The sequence below is a fragment of the Podarcis vaucheri genome, assembly GCF_965113315.1.
Source record: "Podarcis vaucheri genome assembly, chromosome: 10".
Taxonomy (NCBI): Eukaryota; Metazoa; Chordata; class Lepidosauria; order Squamata; family Lacertidae; genus Podarcis; species Podarcis vaucheri.
This window is the reverse complement of record NC_138748.1, coordinates 18,046,914-18,069,412: the sequence shown is the minus strand read 5'-3', so window position 1 is coordinate 18,069,412 and position 22,499 is coordinate 18,046,914. Positions and strand designations below refer to the sequence as shown.

Genomic DNA, 22,499 nt, shown 5'->3' with positions numbered 1-22,499 from the left:
AAATAAAACTTTTTCTGTATATAAAACAGGAAGCAAAACACTAAGAAATTAGCAACAAATAAAATAAAATAAAATAAATGAAAGCAGGACTCTTTGACTTGCTGCTGATAAGCAATTTGCAAAAAAAAACAAACACAAAAAACCACCCAGCACAGTTTAATTTAACTTCACAGCATAAATGAGAACACAAGGCTCAGAAGAGAAATACCGTAGTTTTCGCTCTATAACACGCACCCGACCATAACACGCACATAGTTTTTAGAGGAGGAAAACAAGAAAAAATATATTCTAAACGAAACAGCGGATGTGTGATTTTTGTGGTTCATGCTGTGGCCACAGACATGTGATCTGACAGTGATTTTGGGGTAGCCCAGTGCAAAAATACTGAGGATCCATGTGGATCCATGCTTTGTAACCACGTTTTAAGTGGGGAGGGAAGGAAAAGCACTCAAGGGACAAGGACCATGCGTGGGGTGGGTGGAGAAGGATGCTGTTAATAATGCAGAAGAGGGGTATAAGAGGAGAAGGCTCCTCTCCTCTCCCGCTTTGCTCCTTTAAAGCAAGCAGGCTCTCTGTCCCTCTCTCCTCCCCACTCAGCGGCAAAGCAAGCCACGGAGGAGGGAAGGAAGGGGAACCATGGATCCTCTGCTCACGACTGCAGCAGATCCCCCCGCCATCCGTAGGCATTTGCTCCATAACACGCACAGACATTTCCCCTTACTTTCTAGGAGGAAAAAAGTGAGTGTTATGGTGCAAAAAATACAGTAATTCTTTCAAAGCAGTATTATAACATGCAACTCTATCCACTTACTAGGGAGTAAGCTCCACTGAACTCATTGGGAATTAAATCTGAATAGATGTGTGTAAGATTACACTGTTTAGTGGCATAATGCTGGCTGAAATTATATGCAGGGAAAACAACAGAAGCAAATCACTTACCAAAAAGGTTCCCTAGGCTGGCGTCCATTTTTATTTCAAATACTTGGGATATGACGTAAAATGTCAGCAGAAATACGGCTACCGCTACCGCCAATTTTGCAGCTCCTGCTCCGAAAAAAGGATGCGTTATCACCAACTGCTATTATTTTGATGCAACAACACATTTGTCAAGCCATCTGACTAAGACTTCTAGATCAAAAAGAGCAACACCCTGAACGCTGCTGGAAAAGGAACAAGAGCCCTTCGCCCACCAAAACGAGCCTTGCTGTGTGTGTGTGTTTCTTTTGAATAAATTTTATTAGAATATAAAGAATACAGAGGTTATTATCAAATATGGTTTCCCCCCCAAACTATGTATCTGTATATATTGCAACGTACCTCTAAAATATTTATCATACACATGGCACTTTATTATAGAAATGGACTGGTGAAATGTATTAATTCTGGCATGAATGTGTATGACTGCTCTGATTAGTGCTGTTGCATTTTGCTCCTCTTTTTTATTCATTTGTATTATAAAACTGAAATAAAAACATTTATATAACAAAAGATAAACTTCCCAGACCTTGAACATACCAAAATCCATTCCTGACTGCTCCCATTCCTAATATACTAATATGCTACGAAAAGCAGGCCTGGAAAAAACAGATACACCTCAAACCACACATAATTTAAACCAGCCTGGCCATATAATCCCAATGAATTAAATGACAGCTGACCATTTCAAAACTAAACACTCATGATTAACTAAACTGTGAAACGTTGTGAGGACAGATCTTCATTTCCGTGCAGACCAACGTATCTTGTTTCACCAGCCAAAAAATAAGGTGGTCGTTCTTCTTACCTGCTATTCTCATGGTTGCCCTTCTTTCGTTATTGACACAATCGCATTTAACCAGCTCCCTAGGAGAATGAAGGGATAAAAGCAGCATTCAGTTATACTGTACTAGAACAATCAAACAGAGCATTTTTTGTTAATCAGTGCCGTTAAAACATTATAATGGGCTGATGACAACAACACCATGATCCCAAATAAAAAATGTATAATTTCACCATGCAAGGAAATCTGGAGACTTTTAGAAATTATTTTGGTAAGCAACTAAGACAGGATACAAGAAGAGGCTGCAAGGGTTATCTGTATACATTTCATTTTAGGTTGGGCACTCTGAGCCCCATACAGTGGTACCTCAGGTTACATACACTTCAGGTTACATACGCTTCAGGTTACAGACTCTGCTAACCCAGAAATAGTGCTTCAGCTTAAGAACTTTGCTTCAGGATGAAAACAGAAATCGTGCTCCGGCGGTGCGGCAGTGGGAGGCCCCATTAGCTAAAGTGGTGCTTCAGGTTAAGAACAGTTTCAGGTTAAGAACGGACCTCCGGAACGAATTAAGTACTTAACCCAAAGTACCATACTTCTGTTTTCCTTGGAACACTGCAACACTGCACAACTTTTATTAGGTAAGAAGAGGCAACATTACAGAACATTAAAAAGAGAAGCCATGGGATTTGTTAGAGATTACAAGTGCTCTACGAACTCTCCTATGGAAATCAGTAAATGTATCTATTTTCATTCGTATTGCAATTGATAAATGTATCTATTTTCATTCGTATTGCAATTGAATTGTGAATATGCACCATGAGCTGTATTTATTTGCACCTACCAATTCCAAATAGATTATATGCTGTATGGATTAAAAATAAAGGCTAGGGAGGGAAGGGGGGGAATCAGAATAAACCATCTGCGCTCATTTGGCATACACTCACTCAGTGAAAAATGTTTGCACAGGAAGAATGACGCCAACTGTACTACTATCAAAACCAAGAAGGTGCAAAAAACGAAACCTAGTTCTGAGTGCTGAAGTGCTTTGAATAGTCCCCCATGCTGCATGCAAAACAGATCTGAAATCCCACAGAGATTTCAAAAGCACTTTGCAATATATGACACAGGGGCCCAGTTCTCAAAAAGGAAGAGTCAATTTCCCAGAGGGTGCCTGCGAGCTTTTGATTTTGCCTAAAATAGCTCCTAGGATTCCAGTCTTAATATTAATATAATGATTCCCCCCCCCCCTGCATGCTCAAAGGCTGTTGCTGAATAACTCGATTCTACGTACACGTGTATAACACTGGCGAAACCAAGAAACTAAAGTATCACGACTTTACCAGTTCCACATACTCCTCGCTAATTTTGTCTTTCACCGAATACTCCTAAATTAAAATTTCATAAAAATAGGGAGGGGGAGCCCATTCTAAGGATCCTTTTCCCGCCCAAGAAAGTAGGGCACTGGGCTAAAAGCCAGGACTCTGGCACAGCAAGATTAGCATTAATTCAAATGTGTTTTGGAGGAAGATTGTTTGTAGCTCTTCCTACATTCTCCAGGCTGGAACAGAGCTAATCTCAAAAGGCACGTGCACCTTCCTTCTCTCTGATGCTTACAGCGTAAACCAAATATAAAAGCAGGTTGGGTGCACACTGATATTTTTCCAAGATAGAGATCTGGTTCAACAGGATCTGCTGCCTGCAACCCAGCTTCAGCTGAATGTTTTACTGCAGATGCAACGATTTCTACACCACGGACCAAGACTCGACCATCTGGAATTCTAACATGCAGCGACAATTTCTGGAAAATTGGTCATCTCCCACCCTTGTAGAATTCCCTGAGAAGGTATTTCAAAATCCAAGCAATGCTTTCAAGAGGCTTTCCGCACATAAACGTAATTTAAAATATGCCTGTAAGAGCCAATTTATTCCACATTTCCATTTCACTAAAATTAACTTATTTAAAAACTCCAATTTCAAAGCAGTTCAGTTTGGGCAGCCTCATAAACGTGCTGTTAATCAGATCATTTTATAGCATCACATCTGCTCAGCTGAGGCAGCAACCATAATTTGTCTGAATTACGCCACAATATTTTCCATTGCTAAGCCTATGACCAAAGCCTGCATTATCTTTTAATTGTTCCACATCACCAAGCAGAGTTGGGAACTCTTTCTGAACAATTCAGGGAACAGAAAGGAAAAAGAAAAAGAAAGAAAGAAGAAAAAAGAGAAGAGGGGAAAAAAGAGAGTTCAATGTAAAAGAGAAGAGTCAAGGTTGAGGTGCTGTACAAATTCCAGCATCTAAAGCATCAAAATGGAAAGTGAATAGACCTCACCTTGAAATGCAGGGAATTTTATCCCTCTTAAGCAGGCCATTTTATTTTTTATTTGTAGTTCCTGCCATGCTTTCCCCTCGGACTTTCCTCTTGTCGCCCCAATCTTCCAGTTCCTCCACTACTTATTATTAATTATTATTATTATTATTATTATTATTATTATTATTATTATTATTATTATTATACACCGCCCTATACCCAGGTCTTAGGGCAGTGCACAACAAAAAAAATCACAATATAAGAACACAAAATACATAATAAAAACAAATTCCCCCCTCCCCATCACATTTTTGAAGGGCATTGGATGTCAATCTGCCAAAGGCCTGGTTAAGGTTTATAATGAAGGTGCCAGCCAACTCTTCCTAGGGAGAGCATTCTACAAACAGGGAGCCATTGCAGATAGCACAGTGGGAACTTTTTCTCCCTCTTCCCCCACTCCTGCTGGCAGTTTCGAAATTCCCATTGTTCTAGGTGCACTTATTTAGTTTATGAGCTCTGGGTGCAGTGTTGCGCCTAAGATTTCAGATTAAAACTGCAGAGTGGAAAAAAACTGTAAAAAAAAGCACGCCTAGGCATCCCATTGTTGTGCCCATTACCTAGGTTTAAGGTGCCACTTAGCTCCTAGCTTTCATATCTCAGTTTCTAACACTGGCTAAAAGGCGCTATGGTCTAAACCACTGAGCCTCTTGGGTTTGCCAATCAGAAGGTTGGTGGTTCGAATCCCCGCGACAGAGTGAGCTCCCATTGCTCTGTCCCAGCTCCTGCCAACCTAGCAGTTCAAAAGCACGCCAGTGCAAGTAGATAAATAGGTACCACTGTGGCAGGAAGGTAAACGGTGTTTCCGTGTGCTCTGGTTTCCGTCATGGTGTTCCTTTGAGCCAGAAGTAGTTTAGTCATGCTGGCCACATGATCTGGAAAGCTGTCTGTTGACAAACATCAGCTCCCTCGGCCTGAAAGCGAGATGAGCTCCGCAACCCCAATCTCCTTTGACTGGACTTAACCATCCAGGGGTCCTTTCCCTTTCCCCTGATCAGCTTCCAGGATGAGGGAGAAGAAGCAATTTCACTTCCACTGCAGAAACCAATTGGGCTTGGCTTGCAGAGCATCCTTGCCTCTCTGCCAGCCCAAACACTCACCTGGGGGAAATTCTGCATACTCGCCTAGGCAGAATTTGTGGTTGCCTATGGTGACCAGGTGAACAGTTGAATATACATTCCACGGTCTTGCTTACTCTGATCGCTTAGAACTCACATCTCTATGCACTAATACTTCTCCTGAGTCTGCTGCCCAAACACTGTCCCTTGGGATTAAAAAAAAAACAGCTGCAAGTTCAGCACTTTGGACACTTTAAATTACTATAACTCAGCTACTCTTCAGTTGATTTTTATGAAATTCATCCAGATTAAACCAGTGAGTGGTTTGCTTATTTAACTATGTGTCTGTATGCTATAAAGTAGTTATTTGGGTGGCTTGCAACAATTAAGTCAAAATATGATTTCATTACAAAATGAATATATAAAATTTTAAAATGTGCCTGCAGAGGCTTTATAACATACTCTCCAACATTTCTCTGATGAGAATAGGGACATCCTATTCATTCATACATACATACATTATACATACATACCCTGGTCATCTGACTGAGTTGCCCAGCCACTCTGGGCAGCTTCCAACATAGATAAAAACATAATAAAACATTTAAAAATAACTTCCCTACACAGGGCTACTTTCAGATGTCTTCTAAAGGTTGTATATGTACCTATCTCCTCCTGACATCCTTGCATAACTCCATACCCTCCAATATTTTTCCGATGAAAATAGGGACAACCTAATGGAAAGCAGGATCAGATCAGAAACCAGGACTGCCCCTGGAAAACGGGGACACTTGGAAGGCCTGTTATAATAGCAGGAAGTTTAGTAAACCCAGAGGTCTTACATCCATATTTGCATGACATGGAGAGAGACTGATCTAAGGCTTCTGCAATTTTTTAAACAAAGCTATCTAGAAACCTGACCCGATGGAAACATCCGGTAGGGTACTATAGTACCCTCGGAAAATGTAAACATTTTTCATCTCCTTTTCACCATAGTCACCCTGAAAATACATGGCGATACTATCAGTCACGTGAACCAGCAAAGTCAGCAGTGTTTTCCTCATTCTTCCCTCATGTCCTTGCTTCTCAGATCACTGAATATTCAGTCCTCTTTGCCTCTGTGCCTTTTCCCCCACTGACATTTCCTGCTCGAATGCCTCCTCCACTTCCTATTAACAGCCAACAATACAAGTTCGCCTTTGCTTCCGAAGCAGTCCCCACCACCTAGAAAAAGTTTCACTTCTTCCACACAAGCAGTGTTAGATACTCAGATATATAACCTAGGCACCAAAAGGCTCCTTAAACCAGGGTTACATTCACCAAAACAGAATGTCTAGTTGCCATTTGGGGGCCAGGAGGCTCAAAAGTTGTATTTTTCAGGATTGTTCTGGCCCCCAAATGGCAACTAGTTACTTGTAACTTCACTTGGTTACAAGTAAAGGGACCCTGACCGTTAGTTCCAGTCGTGGCCAACTCTGGGGTTGCAGCGCTCATCTCGCTTTATTGGCCGAGGGAGCCGGCGTTTGTCCGCAGACAGCTGCCGGGTCATGTGGCCAGCATGACTAAGCCGCTTCTGGCGAACCAGAGCAGCGGACGGAAACGTTCGAATCCCCGTGACGGAGTGAGCTCCTATTGCTCGGTCTCTGCTCCTGCCAACCTAGCAGTTCGAAAGCATGTCAAAGTGCAAGTAGATAAATAGGCACCGCTCCGGCGGGAAGGTAAACAAGTGGCTGATAGCCCGGTGCAAAATGCGCCTGGCAAATTATGAAGGTTGTGCACAAGTTGTGCTCTACTTTCTCTATGTACATCCTAGTGCCAACACTTTTCCTGAGGGCAGGGGTTGACAGGCATATCTACACATCTTCCAGTGTTCCGTTGTTAAGCCCATAACCTCGGTTTAAGGTGCCATGTCGCTACTAGCTTTCATCTCAATTTCTAACACTGATGCCTTCACATTCACTTTATTCAGGGAGAGTTTACCAGGGAGTTTACTCAGCTTTCAGCTGAATGCAGTGTTCAAAATTATAGCCAGGCACCAGGGGCATTTGGCACCTGGCTTTCAACCACTTGTGACCAAGTGAGGATGCCTGGGCACCAGGATGAGGCCTGACATCTCCACCATCTGGGGATACCTGGATCTGGGCTGTTTTCACACACAAATACCCCGCCCTGTACTATATTTAATCCGCACAATCGGAATGAATTTCAGACAACAAAATGCCTTTTCTGTGCAGCCTGAGCAGGAGCAGTCACCAATAAGAAAAAGAGGTCGGAATAGGCCAATACATATGTGGACTGTCCCTGGATCAAGTGATTTTTCTTCTTTAAGTTTTCGAAGTTCTTAACCTAGGCTCAAAGTTGTCATCTGAACTAGCCAGGTGTTTAGCTGAGAATCAATCACAGTCAGTCCATCATTTGAAAAATAAGACTTTTGAGCCATCTTGCCCCAAAATGGAAACTAGACATTTTGTCTGGGCGGCCATTTGGAGTCTAGGTTTTATATCTGAGTTTCTAACACTGGTTTTGACCAGGAAACAGGTTTTTCCATCCGCCCCTTTAACTATCAGGCAGATTAGAATGCAATATTAGATACTTGTAGAACAAGGGGAAAGTGCACACTCAGTCAAATAACAATGCTGTTCTTGTATGAATGCTGGAGATTAGAGGACACAGAAAAACAAAAGACAAAATGCTATGTTAGTTAAATCAATTCAAAGTGTTCTCACTGAGTTAGAAAAACATGGGATGCTCATTTGTGAAACTATCAGCAAGTTAATTCTGCCTTGACGCTAATGGCTTGGGAATCTCTGATTCTAGTAGAACTAAACAGTAAAATAAGTTGATAAATATTTCTCTATAATGAATAAATGGTCTAAAATGAAATAAACATGTACAGTGGTACCTCGGGTTACATACGCTTCAGGTTACATACTCTGCTAACCCAGAAATAGTACCTCGGCTTAAGAACTTTGCTTCAGGATGAGAACAGAAATTGGGTGGCGGCAGCAGTGGGAGGCCCCATTAGCTAAAATGGTGCTTCAGGTTAAGAACAGTTTCAGGTTAAGAACGGACCTCTGTAACGAATTAAGTACGTAACCAGAGGCACTACTGTAATGTATTGAGGTAAGGAAAACTGGAAAGCAAAGCAGTTTTCAGTGCCACACCAAAAACTCTTTAAAAGGAAGCCCCACATAAAAGTTGTTGCGGTGGTCTATTGTGGAGTTCATCAGACATGGATAACTGTGGCCAGGTTACTTCTGTGCATGAGAAGCCCCAGAAGGTGGACAGCATCAGTGTTACAAACTCAGATGTATAAGCTAGGTGGTAAATGGCTCCTTAAACCAGGGTTACAGTCACCAAAACGGAATGCCTAGTTGCCATTTGGGGGGCCTGAAGGCTCAAAAGTCGTATTTTTCAATATGACTTTTTGGTTCCTGAAATTCGTTCTGATTATGCAGATAAAATATAGTGGAGAGAATTATACAGGATGTGTTCCTGGGCATGTGCCTTCAGATGGCCAAGATGTCAGATGTCATCCTGCTGCCTGGTCATCGTCACTTGATCCCAAGTGGCTAATAGCCAGATGCAAAATGCGCCTGGCAAATTTTTAATGCTGGGAAGCATACAAGTTTCATTCCTTGATATATAAACTAGATAAGTCTGACTGCCCAAGAGCTAACTTCCAAGGCGGGGGGAAGCCCCGTGGTGCAAGTGGAAGTCCTTGAACAGGGCTTCCACTGGCAGGACTCCTTAGCTAAACCCTGCTCTATGGTATGCAAAATTTGGATAAAATGGCAGACGATGCTCTGCATGAATGGGGAAGTGAGAGAGATAAAGTTTGTGAGGGAAGCAGGGAGCATGCAAACACAAGGCTCATTTGGTACAGCTGCCATACATCCAGGTTTTCCTGGACACATCCGGGAATTGGGCAGCCATTCTGTGGCCTGGTGGATTTTTACTAAATTGGCAAAATGTCCAGGAAAACCCAGACGTATGGCAAGGGGGGTATTACAATAAATCATTAAAAAATCAGGGAAAGCACAGAAAAGTCCTATCATTTGGACATTCATAGTTTGGTGTTAGATATCAATCAAGCCCATGTTTGAAGAAAATGTTTAGTTACGCTGAATGAATCTCTCCGTTTAAGATATTACCTGCATTCAATGGGGAGGGGAACAGCTCATTCATTCATGAATCTGGGGAAAAACATTCTCAAAAGAGAAAGGCAATTATCTCACTTGTTACGCACTATGTCGTACAATTCATCAAAAGACACGGTTAGCACTGAAAGTAATTGCAGTTACATCATACACCTTTGCCTCTCTCAGGGGTAAATAGGTAGCTTAATTGCAAGTGCAATCGGAAGGAAGCACACAAGGAACCAGCATGGTTTGGAAGGAAGATATACCCTTTAATTGATCAAAACAAGGATTGGTATCCAAGCATTCCAAGCCCCTCGAGGAGATAACAGGCCAGGTTCCAGTTCGAGAAACGATCTACTGATTGCTGTTATCAAAACACCTAACTCTCTTGTTACTATAAACCAGCCTCCCCACATTTGGACAAAATCGGAAACGGGAGTTTGTTACAGATTCGGCTCCAAATTTATTACCTTACATACAAACCCAAAGCTGGTCTATGGTTTACTGCTATGTTTAAATGCGTCCATTGATGTCAATTCCGCCTTTGAAATCCGGGTGATGGTGATCTACAGCACTGAACATGAGAGGAGTTCATAAAATTTATACACCACTTTAGTGTAACAAAACAAAACAAAACCTTAATGCAGCTTCCAGAAATTGCAGATTATAAACTGCATTCTCAGATCTTCTTGTTCAAATGAACATTAAACAATAATTTATGTACAGTGGAAGCTTGGGTTGTGAACGTGATCCGTGCAGGAGGCACATTCGCAACCCACAGTGCTGTGCCGCGTCTGTGCATGCATGACACAATTCGGCACTTCTGCGCATGCGCAAAGTGTGATTTAGTGTTTCTGCACATGCGCGAGCGCCGAAACCCAGAAGTAATCTGTTCCGGTACTTCTGGGTTTCAGCGCGTCTGTAACCTGAAAATGTGCAACCGACAGCGATCGCAACCCGAGGTATGATTGTACTTATGACATTTTTATTCCACCTATTAGGGGATGTGGGTGGCGCTGTGGGTTAAACCACAGAGCCTAGGACTTGCCGATCAGAAGGTCGGCGGTTCGAATCCCCGCGATGGGGTGAGCTTCCATTGTTCGGTCCCTGCTCCTGCCAACCTAGCAGTTTGAAAGCACATCAAAGTGCAAGTAGATAAATAGGTACCGCTCCAGCGGGAAGGTAAACAGCGTTTCCATGTGCTGACCTGGTTTGCCAGAAGCGGCTTAGTCATGCTGGCCACATGACCCGGAAGCTGTCTGCGGACAAACGCCGAATCCCTCGGCCAATAAAGCAAGATGAGCGCTGCAACCCCAGAGTCGGTCACGACTGGACCTAATGGTCAGGGGTCCCTTTACCTTTATTCCACCTATTCTCCAAGGAGAACATAGTTACGTACATGGGTCTTCCCTCATCTATCTCTTCACAACATCCCAGTGAAGTGGTCTAGGCTCAAGGTTCATGGTTGCATGGGTTCCTAGCCCAGCACTCTAACATTCCCCCACCCCCACTTTGGTGCCACAGTGTACTAAAACCAAAGTTTAAAATGTTTACTTACTTTGTTTTTTGCCAATTAATTTTTATTACTTTTCAAAGTATTTAATGAATTTAACATCACATAATTCAAATTTCATGCAAATTTAAAAGTGACTTCCCACCCTGCTTCCTCGATGTTTCACTTCCCACCCGTATTAGCTGGCTCAATAGTACATACGTTTCCAAATTACATTTCAAAAAAACTTAACATCTTTTAGCATTTTATCTTTGATTCCCCCCCCCCCCAATTTTCTTCCTCTTCATTTCCCACTGGCTGCTCATTTTCAGTTCCTGCTAGACTTTTACTTAACTATTAACCTATTCCCTATTTTTCTGCCCACAAATCCTTACTTTTAAATCAGTAATCACCCATTAAAGCCCATCTCTCCTGCTATTTTCCATACAGAATGTTTCCTTTCCACATAGCATTTTCTTTAAAACTGGATAAGCCAGATCTGACTCTCTGAAAAGCAATCGGTGTTGAGAAATTCTGGAATGTTGTTACTTTGGCCCAGAGCTTTCACAAGGTCCATCATTTCCCACATTTTTTTTCCCCATTCAGAGCAATAAATACTGAAGTGAAAAAAATCCTTTTGGGGGTGAGAAAGAGAAAGCCACTCCTCTCCACATTAGGGAATATAATGGGGGCTTTGGCTGCTTGGGAGCTCTTACAGCAAAGGCTGGGCAATTATCAGAGAAACAGAAAATTCACATTCCTCCCAATGTCCTTGCTCAAACATGATTTTCTTCCTTATCTTTACATGTGTTGGAGGGAAAAGGGCTTGCCCAGGGTTAGATTAACAGCCTACCTATCCAATTTCACAATTGCTGCCCCATGCTTCCAAATCTAAAGAAGCAACTTTTTCTAGAAACTTCTCTTTTAGCCACTTGATCCAACAAGGCATGTTGACTCAGATGCAAATCCCAGTGATTTTAAAGGAGCCTCTCCACAAGTCTATGCGCCTAAGGTAACAGCTATAGTAATGCATTTTTTTAATGGAATAAAAAAAATCAAATGCAGATTCTGATATAGATTTTTCACCCAATGTACAGAAACAGAAGCTAAAATACGGTTCTTAGGAACTATTTGGTACGGGGCGGGGAGAGGAGAATGCCCTCTTAGAAACTGCTCAAATTAAACTTCCGAGAAAGCTATTTGCGGGTAAGATGAAAAACCATTCACTAAAGTCTTTACAGTCTTTACCCGCGGCAGGTTGCAATTACACACAGCAGGTGCACCAGTATTAAAAACACCAGCCTGTCTTAATCATTCTTAATTTAGTAATAAGTAACTACCGCATGCGTGCCCAGGCAAGATTGTAAAACATGATCATTCTGGCCCGCTTAAACTTGAAAAGCATGGGGGGGGGGTGGATCGACAGCCTTTGATACAAAAAAAAAGTCTTCTACTTTGCTTCAGGTATAAGTTTTAAAATATATATATATATATATATATATATATATATATATATATATATATATATATGCAGGTTTTGGTGTCTTCGGGTGTCTTCCCGTGTAAGAGTCGGGGTGTCTGTGCGACGTTTCGACGAGGTCTCACTCGTCATCTTCAGGCTGGTGCTTTCGGCTTCTTGTTACTGGAACAGAGCAGAATCTGGTGTTTGAGTTCCTATAAATACTGTTGAGGGGTGTGGTGTATAGCCTCTAACGTTCTGGGCAGAGAGGAAGTTCCTAGATTAGTGTGCCTTTTCTTCTTTTGTTCCTTAATTACTTGAGGGATATCTTGAGTGATTTCATGAGTGATATTCAAGATATTCACTCAAGATTCACTCAAGATATCCCTCAAGTAATTAAGGAACAAAAGAAGAAAAGGCACACTAATCTAGGAACTTCCTCTCTGCCCAGAACGTTAGAGGCTATACACCACACCCCTCAACAGTATTTATAGGAACTCAAACACCAGATTCTGCTCTGTTCCAGTAACAAGAAGCCGAAAGCACCAGCCTGAAGATGACGAGTGAGACCTCGTCGAAACGTCGCACAGACACCCCGACTCTTACACGGGAAGACACCCGAAGACACCAAAACCTGCATTCCTGTACCCGTGAAAATCTACGAAAGCATATATATATATATATATATATATATATATATAATACCTTCCTGGCACTTATTCGACAGCAGCTACACTTGAGGCATCTTACCATGCAATGCTTAACACACTTCTTCAGAAGGAAGTCCCCATTAATCCCATAAAGCTTGCTCCCCAGGGAAATGTCTACAAGATTGCAGCCTTCATAAATCTGCACACAGCCTTGCCCATTTGCGTCTGGCACAGGTCCAGTTGCGACCACATAGAGATGTCTGGATGCCAGGATGGCAGCTGACATCTCCATCTGGCTGGCCCCTCCAGATTTCTTAAGCAGGTAAGGTAAGCAGAAGAGCTTATTTGTTTGCATTTCTATCCCACCTTTTTCTCCAAGGAGTACGTGGTTCTCTTACCTCCTCAGTTAATTCCTACAATGACCCTCTGAGGTAGGATAAGAGGCTGTGACTGGCCCAATGTCACCACTACACCCCACAGCCTTCCTAGAGCATTTCTGCTGTGGGGCAACTCTATAAATTAAGTACAGTGGTACCTCAGGTTAAGTACTTAATTCGTTCCGGAGGTCCATTTTTAACCAGAAACTGTTCTTAACCTGAAGCACCACTTTAGCGAATGGGGCCTCCAGCTGCCACCACGCTGCCGGAGCACAATTTCTGTTCTCATCCTGAAGCAAAGTTCTTAAACTGAAGCCCTATTTCTGGGTTAGCGGAGTATGTAACCTGAAGCGTATGTAACCTGAGGTACCACTGTAGGTAAATGAATATGGGGATGGCAAAATGTCATTTAGAGAAGGATCTGAAATATTTTCCTTGAATTTGTTTTATTCTGGATTGCTGTATTTGATATTTTAATGTGTTGTAAACCACTTCGATATTTTTTCTTTAAAATATAAAGTAGCATAGAAATAATTATAACAATGATAATAATAAGTAATTTCATTGGAAAAAAAAGTGACTGGATATTCCGTTGTGGTGACCGTAACCCAGGTTTAAGGTGCCATTTGGCAATTATCTTATATATCTGAGTTTCTAACACTGCCCCTGAGGAAATGCCTAATTTCTGTCACTGGTCAACACTGCTTCTTAAATCTTTATTCTCAGCATTCAAATTAATTCAACTTAATGTGAAATAATCTCGTTACTTATACATAAAACTTTAAAACAGTTGACATCACGCCATTAAGCATCAGATATGCAAATCCTAATTTACAAATTGTTTTTCTTAATAACTGATACCATTTCCACACAACTACTTCAGGCTCATTAGCATGTTGCCAGGTCACCACCAGCGACTAGAAACTGCCCCAGGCGATTTGCAGCAGATTCCCTTTTTCAGTACTAATATTGCACTAGATGAACCTCAGGGTCTCTTCTAACTCTGTGATTCTATGATATATATAGCTGCCATTGGAAATGCTCAGCGCACTACAAATGAAACTCTTTATCAATTATAGAGTCCGTACCTTCCCACCACAAACCTCCACTCCTTATCATTTTTCTTAACCTGATCAACGCCAAATGTAAGCTCTGTCTCTGGAAAGAGCTCGTACCTCATTCCGTTTACTGAGTCACAGGGCATAGTGGGAAGGGAACTCTAATCAGCTGGTTGGCTTTGCTGCAAAAACTGCACCTCCTTTAAGAGAAAACAGCTTCTGTGTGCAAGTTTATTTGAAGGACTATGCAGGATGGAATTTGGCGTTTTATTTCATAACCAGAAGAGGCGCTTTACCAATATTCAGAGACCATCCCTTCTCTATGTAGCTGTGCCAAATCCTAACAGCACTTGCAAGCCTGGCTCAAATTAAAGAACCAGAGGCAAAGAAAGGAAACAAGGAAGTTGCAAAATGTTACACATTGTTCTGCAAAAAAGTACTACAGGTTAGAATCTGTGAAGGAGAACTAGGAAATAACAGTTCTTATGCAACAGTGGTCATGATTTTTCTATTACATGTTCCTTTGGAGGTTAATAATTAGATGTATTTTTTTTTCAAGCCCTCAGATATTTTTCTCCAAGTGTGTGTGCACTTTCACCTTTTCAGTTTCGTAATTGCAGAATAGCTGGATTTTGAAAGCATATGTCAGCACCTGCTATCTCTGGGCAGCTGGCTGAACCCAGGGACAAAGCTAGATCCTTCTTTCTGAGCAGTGGCAAGTGACTGGGAATAGCCACTCTTTAAATTTCTCACAATGCCTCCAGCCCAGGTTCACCCTGGGGCATTGTGGGAAATTATACAGTTGGCTTAATGCTCTTTGGATCACTGCCACTGCAGTCACATTAAACCCACCAGGGCTACTGACAGATAAGGGGGTTGACCAGAATACACTTTGCCCAGTTTTAGAAACTCAGATAATATAAGCCCAGGTGCCAAATGGTTCCTTAAACCAAGGTTAGGCTTGCCAAACAGAATGTCTAGTTTCCATTTGGGGGCAAGACAGCTTTAAAGTCTTATTTTTCAAATGATGGACTGACTGTGATTGATTCTCAGTTAAATATCCGGCTAGTTCAGATGACAACATTGAGCTCGGTTAAGAACTTAAAGAGGATCACTTGATCCAGGGCAGTCTGCCTGTATACAGTGGTACCTCGCAAGACGAATGCCTCGCAAGACGAAAGAGTTTTCCGTTTTTTGAGTCGTTCCGCAAGACGAATTTCCCTATGGGCTTGCTTCGCAAGACGAAACATCTTGCGAGTTCTTGCGAGTTTGTTTCTTTTTTCTTAAAGCCGGTAAGCCGTTAATAGCCGCTAATAGCTGTGCTTCGCAAGACGAAAAAACCGCAAGACGAAGAGACTCGCGGAACGGATTAATTTCGTCTTGCAAGGCACCACTGTATCAGCCTATTCCTGCCTCTTTTTCTGAATGGTGACACAGACGATTCCTAATGTAAGAATATTCTTCACAACTGTGAGCAGGGCAGTGGGGTGGAATAAAGGAAGACAAGTTACAACAATTAACTACAATGCTGTACACCGCTCCTGCTCAGGCTGCACGGAAAAAGCATTTTGGTTTCTGAAATTCATTCTGACTGCGCAACTTAATGTAACTGGTAGATTTCTACAGGATGTGGTTTTAGTGTGTAAAATAGTCAAGTTCCAATGATTCCCCAGGCATGTACCTTCAGATGGCTCCATCCTGGCACCCAGGCATCCTCACTAGGTTGCAAGTGGTCAAAAGCCAGGTGCCAAATGCACCTGGTGTCTGGCTAACCCTGACTCTGCCCAGCACTCCCAACGGGCCTTGTACCAAAGATCTCATTGTACCAAAGATCTCATTCCACACAACCCAAGCAAAAGAAAGGTGTTTTAAAATTAATTTGTATATCAGTAGATGGACCATTAAAGGGAAAATGGTAGGCTAGCAATTTCTCAATTTAATTTATAAAAGCGAGATTGCATGCATTTCTTCAGATGGAAAAATACAGAAATGCAAAAATACTGAGCCAGAGAACTGGTTAATCAAGCCCAGTATGATCAACTCTCTGCTGGCTATAGATCTTTGAAGATGCCAGGGTTTGACCCAGGGCGTTCTTCATGCATAGTGTGTGCTCTGCCGCTGTGCTTCCTCTCTACGCTACGCTTCCCACGCTATGCTTCCCCACTTCTGCCTCTGGCCTGAAATCACATAAGGCAATCATGTGTGGCGGCCACATGCATTTTCGGTTCGATGCTTTAGTGCTAAACTAGGGGTTGTGAAGGAAACCATTTCAAGGATCAAAAGGGGATGTACCTTCTTCAGGAGGGTAATTTTTTAGCCATGGCTTTAATTTAACTCACCCATGCAGACTGTACAGCTGGCTGCTATCAAAAATTGCATGCCAGGAAAGGCAAGACTCGGAGGTTTTGCTTAATGCAGTTGCTTCTAGGAAGTAAGGAGCTACTGTGGACCATTGAAAAACTTTGGTTCAGAATTCTGTGCAGTTTTCCTCTATTTCCTGAGGAAGAATTTCATATCTATCACCAGTCTTAAGGGCTACAATCTCTCTCTCTCTCTCTCTCAATACATAAAGATGCTCAGGGGCCCAATATAAATGTACATGTTTGTATCATGCAACTGCAAAATAACTCTGCTGTTAACAGTTCACCTTCAGAATGAAAATTAAAAAGCAATTTAAAGCCATGGTATCAGAAAAGCCAAGCCTACAGTGCAAACACTTGTGGTTTTTTATTATTATTTTACAGCTAGAAAGGCAAATATTGTAGTGCTTTGATAATAAGGAATCCTTTGTCCCATGACCTTCTGTACAATATTTTACTATAATATTATTAGTGCAATTCCCATGCATGCTTACTCTGAAGCAAGTCCTCAGTACTCTGCGTTCAGTCTTCGGCACGTGTGAATGGAATTGCAGGAGAAGACTGAAAACTGTACAAAGAATTTTAAGTATAGGAATAAGCCCTATAAACACTTTTCTGTACACTCAGTTTTAGGATTGCTCATCAGTAAGGTATAAATTACTATGGACTGGAAGTACTATTGAGTTGACCTTCAACTTACAAGGGATTATGTTCCAGGGATCACGTGTAAAGCAAAAATTGTGTATAGTCAAAACACACTCTCACTGCACCTCCAAATGCTCTCCCAAGGCTATACATAGTCTCACAAGGTCAGTGCCATTTTTTCTTTCCTTGACGCCCGCCCCTCCTCATTTATCTATTTAGACCAAGCTCAAAAACCTAAATTTGCACCATTTAAATGCACATTTAAATGCAAGCCAATTACACACACACACACAAGCGCTAATTAAACTATTCAAGAAAGGTATGACCTCTACTGCTTTTTAAATGCCTAGTCTAAAGGCATGCACTTACAAAAAAATAACTGAACTCAACTGAGCACTGTCAGATATTTTCTTTTTGTAAAACAAACTGCTAACACTTGGGAGAAGGGTGTGAATGTGGTATCTACCAATGGATATCCTACACAGAGCTATACAAAGTAAAAAAAGGTCAGCCTCCTGCTTCTAGATGATGATTACAACCTAACAAAGGAAGGGGAAGTAAATGAATGCAGGGGGGAAACCAGAGAGAACATGTATGCCAAATTCAATGTATTTTTTAAAACATGTTTTAAAAGAAGCATTTTCACAGCGTTTTTTATATGTGTGTCGATTTCACCTTAGTTACCAAAGAGATTGGAATGCTCCACACTATACAGTCATACCTCAGGTTACAGACGCTTCAGGTTGTGTTTTTCCAGGTTACGGACCCGCCAAAACCCAGAAGTACCGGAACAGGTTACTTCCGGGTTTCGGCGGTCGTGCATGCTCAGAAGCGCCAAATCGCAACCTGTGTGTGCAGACGTGGCGCTGCGGGTTGCGAACGTGCCTTCCGCACAGATCACGTTCGCAACCCAAGCGTCCACTGTACTGCACATGGAAGAAGTGGGTGGCCTGCGTTCTCCCTCTAGGGAGCCCCACGGTTCAAATTCTCCACGTTGCCAAACCAGGTTTGTCAAGCAAGAGAAGGAAGTGGCAACAGCAGCCTCTTCAATTTCTCTTGCTTCTGCCCTCTCCCTGGGCAAAGTCACAGGGCACAATTCCCTGCCATGCTCCAGAGAGAGAGACAGCACGTGCACTCTCCTCTGAGTGATGCAGCAACCTTTACTACCACACCCCCACGAGAGGGGCAGGACATGAAAGCATGATAGTGGTCCCAACAAGCATCAATAAACACTTACCTTATGAAACCCCATTTATTATTTTGTTCTCAATTCACCCTGCCCTTTTAAAACTCTTTGCAGTCAGAGGCTCCATCAAACTGCCTTAAGAACTACTCTAAATATATGTAGTGCCTCCAAATTCATAGCAGTTGTGCATGCTCCTTTCTGACAAGGTTTTGTCAGCTAATTGTGTGTCTGAACTCCCCACCGCCGCCCCAAAGAGAGGTGCCTCCTCACACTGCCCCACAGGGGCCTGGGAAGCATCCCCTGGCCAGCACCAGAGGCACCATTCCCCTGGGGAGCTTGCAGCCAGGGCTGCTGCAACAAACAGCTGTGCAAGCCTTTGGGAGGCAGAGACATAAGAGGGCATCAGAAGAGGGAGGGAAGGAAAGAGGGACAGAGGCCAGTGGTGCCCGCAGCACGCCTGACCATCATTTAAGGCATCCCAGGGTTCTACGGCGCACGGGTTGAAAACCACTGCCAAAGACCTAGAGGCCTCTGTTTTGCAAGTGGCATTCAACTGCACATTTGGGTTGCACAATTAAAGTACAGCAAACCCACCCACCCACACCATGGGCTTTTTGCAATAAGTGACAGGAAAATGCACCAGCAAGTGTGGGATTAACAACTGTCTCATGTGGCAGGGCAAACAAATCAGAACAAATGATCAGCAATGGGCTAACATCATCTAACCTCCCTGCAAACCTTGCACAAGGAAATCACAATCATGACTCAACAAACAGGTCATCCTGACGCCTCCCACCCAGTACAGAAGCAGAGTAATCTCTACTTTGATGGGTCTGTAAATGTTAATAACGCAAAAGTGGTGTGAAGGGGAAATTGTCCAGTAGGCTTTGCTGCATATGCCTTTTGGGAACGCTGCCCCTTCCTTGAAATACAAGGAATGCTCCAAGGCTGCAGAGAAGGAGAGATCAGGGCAAGAAACCAATAAATATTTGGCACAGTAGCAGAATCTAGGTAGATAAAAAGAAAAGGACATAGCCTAGGAGGAAGAGGCAGAAAAAGTTTTCAAAGAGGCTTAGCTGTAGCTTTAACATGCATAGAAGTTGTCACTGTAACCTCCTATTAAATTTTATCTAGAAAACCAATCCCGACTTCACTGATAATGACTTGAGAATGCAGACTTTCACCACTCTGGTGGTGACGTGGATAAGAGACAAACGAATGTTGTCATGCTCAGCTTTACGCACCCATAATACATGAGGCGGGGAGGGAGAAAGTACAGTACCCTATTATCACTCAGACTGACAAGAGTACAAGATTAATATGTGTTAAGCAGCATTTAATTTCTCGGAAGAAGTGTCGGTGCTCAAAGTTCCTGGAGGAGCTGGGACTTCACACTTCCCCAGCTCCAGGTGCGTGGCAGCTGACTGGGGCTACTCAGCGACCATGGGAACCACACTCTGTAAATGCTCTGGGATGTTCATTTAACCCTTGCAGTCTGAACTTCTCAGGACACCTACACGCGCATAGAATCACTGCACCGCAAAGTTGGAAGGGGGCATATATGGGATTAATATCAAACAAAATAAAATGTTTTCAAGCATGTGTTATGCAGTGGCGACCCTTTCATCAAGCACGGGAGTGAATAAAATATTGGGGGTGCCCAGCTAACCTCAGCCCCGCATAACAGATCACATGATGTGGTCCATGTACACCACTGGAATGGCAACGCCTACCAACTTTGGGAGGGGAGCCAGCCCTCTCAAAAAATTTATTGGGGGTGGTCAAAGGGATCTCAGCCCCTAGGAGTTGGCTCAAGGGCCTAAAGTCAGCCAGTATCACCACGCGTACACACACACCCCATTTCACAGATGGGTAGACTGAGGCTGAGAGAAAGACATGAGTAGCAGCCTAGGAAGTTCAGGGCAGAGGCAAGACTCAAAGCAAGGGGCCATTGTTGGAAACAGAGATATGAAAGCTAGGAGCTAAATGGCACAGGGAAACCCTGTCCTAATCCAACACTGTAACCACAGTGCAATGTGTGTTATATATTGGCTCCTTTCAGCTCTTGAATCACTGTTTCTGTATTCAGCTGAAAGCTTCCGTTTGCTACTAAGCTCTCCCTGAATAAAGTATAATTGTGAAGGCATCAGTGTTAGAAATGGAGATACGAAACTAGGAGCTAAACGGCACCTTATAAACCAAGGTTATGGGCACAACAATGGAATGTCTAGGCACACTTTTTTAAATAACAAGAATACAAAGCTGAAAACGAACGAACTGCAGCTAAAATATTACGTTCATTTTTCACATGGTCTAGTCCTTCCCCTGCCCACCCCCTAATATTCTTAAAAGGGTCTCTTCTCCAGTCTTTGGAGAGTAGCTGGGAGCAAGGAGGCAGAAAAAGGTCCTCCTTTCCTTCCACTCTGCGGTTTTCATCAGAAATCTCAGACGCAGGGCTGCACCCAGAGCTCAGAAATTGCTCGCACTAATGAAATTCGCTGTTGCAAAATGCCACTAGAACAATGGGAATTTCGAAACTGCCTGCAGGAGGGGTGGGGGAAGAGGGAGAAAAAGTTCCCACTGTGCTATCTACAATGTTTGTGCAATGCTCTCCCTAGGAAGAGTTGGCTGGCACCTTCATAATACAGTGGTACCTCGGGTTAAGAACTTAATTCGTTCCGGAGGTCTGTTCTTAACCTGAAGCACCACTTTAGCTAATGGGGCCTCCCGCTGCCGCCGCCACGCAATTTCTGTTCTCATTCTAAATCAAAGTTCTTAACTCGAGGTACTATTTCTGGGTTAGTGGAGCCTGTAACCTGAAGCATCTGTAACATGATGCTTCTGTAACCCGAGGTACCACTGTACACCTTTAGGCACCAAGCAAAAATGTTCCTTTTTAACCCGGCCTTTGGCTGATTTGACATTCAACGCCCTTTTAAAGTGTGATGGGGGGATTTCTTTTTCTTATGCATTTTGTGTTTTCATATTGTGATCTTTTCGTTGTGCACTGCCCTAAGACCTGGGCACAGGGCAGTATACAAAAGTAATGATCATCTCTTGGATTAGAGGAGAAGAGGGTCTCTTCTCCAGTCTTCGGAGAGTAGCTGGAAGGGGGGAGGCAGAAAAAGGTCCTCTTTTCCTTCCACTCTGCGGGTTTCACCAGAAATCTCAGGCGCAGGGCTGCTGCACCCAAAGCTCAGAAACTGCTGGCGTTTCCGGTCGCCAAATGCGCCTGGAGCAACGCGAGTTTCGAACCCTGCGAGGACTGCGTGTGTTGCGTTGCGCGCGGGCTCCCTCGCCTTTCGGAAGAGAAGAGCCGGGGAGCCTCCTTCCTCCGCCGGCGTCCGAGGTGAGCGGCCACAGGCGCCCAGCCGAGGACGGGCAGCAGCCGAGAGGCGGCTGAGGAACGGCGGACGCGAAAGAGGAACCGAGGCCGTAGAAGGAGCCCCGCTTCCGAAGGGAAAGGGAGAGGTGGAAAAGGCCGCAGGGGACGCACGCGCGCGCCTCTCCTCCCGGGGAGGCTCTTCTTCCCTCGCCCGCCTTACCTTACCTGCCGCCTTCGCCGGCCCACCAGCAGCGAGCGCCTCGCTCCAGCCGCCGCCGCCGCCTCCTCCAACTGCGCATGCGCCGTGGGGGCTCGCGATGCGTACCCAGCGGCGGCCGCCCAGAGCGGCTGCACAGAGCGAGGGACGGAGTGCCGCCCCCTAGTGCTGGAGGACCGCCGCGCCTGTGGTGGCGCAGGGGCCTTCGCGTAGCCTGAGGCGCTCCAAGACCTAGAGCGCTCCGAGGCAAGCGCAGAGTGCGGTGTCCCGGACCGCATTGTCGTCCCCCACCAAAAAAAAAAACACCACCTCTGGTTATTGAGATTCTAACAAATCGACTCCGCGTACAATATAGCATTCTTTTTATGTTCCCCTTTTTCTCCCCCCCTCGTTTCTGTT

General features: G+C 43.6%; 1 protein-coding gene across 2 annotated transcripts in view; it reads right to left on the bottom strand.

Annotated features, from left to right (window-relative positions):
• Positions 1–22,197, bottom strand: part of FAM3C (FAM3 metabolism regulating signaling molecule C) — a 36,111-nt gene extending 13,914 nt beyond the window's left edge. The window contains exons 1-3 of one of the 2 annotated variants that reach the window (XM_082239825.1): positions 22,109–22,197; positions 1,784–1,842; positions 940–1,044 (exon numbers count right to left, since the gene is read on the bottom strand). In XM_082239825.1, the coding sequence (XP_082095951.1) occupies positions 940–1,044; positions 1,784–1,842; positions 22,109–22,182 (238 nt within the window). In that variant the 5' untranslated portion in view covers positions 22,183–22,197. Of the gene's footprint in view, positions 1–939; positions 1,045–1,783; positions 1,843–5,231; positions 5,332–22,108 lie in introns of those variants that run through there. The other variant, XM_082239826.1, reaches the window with a different exon arrangement.
• Between the last annotated feature and the right edge of the window lie 302 nt (positions 22,198–22,499).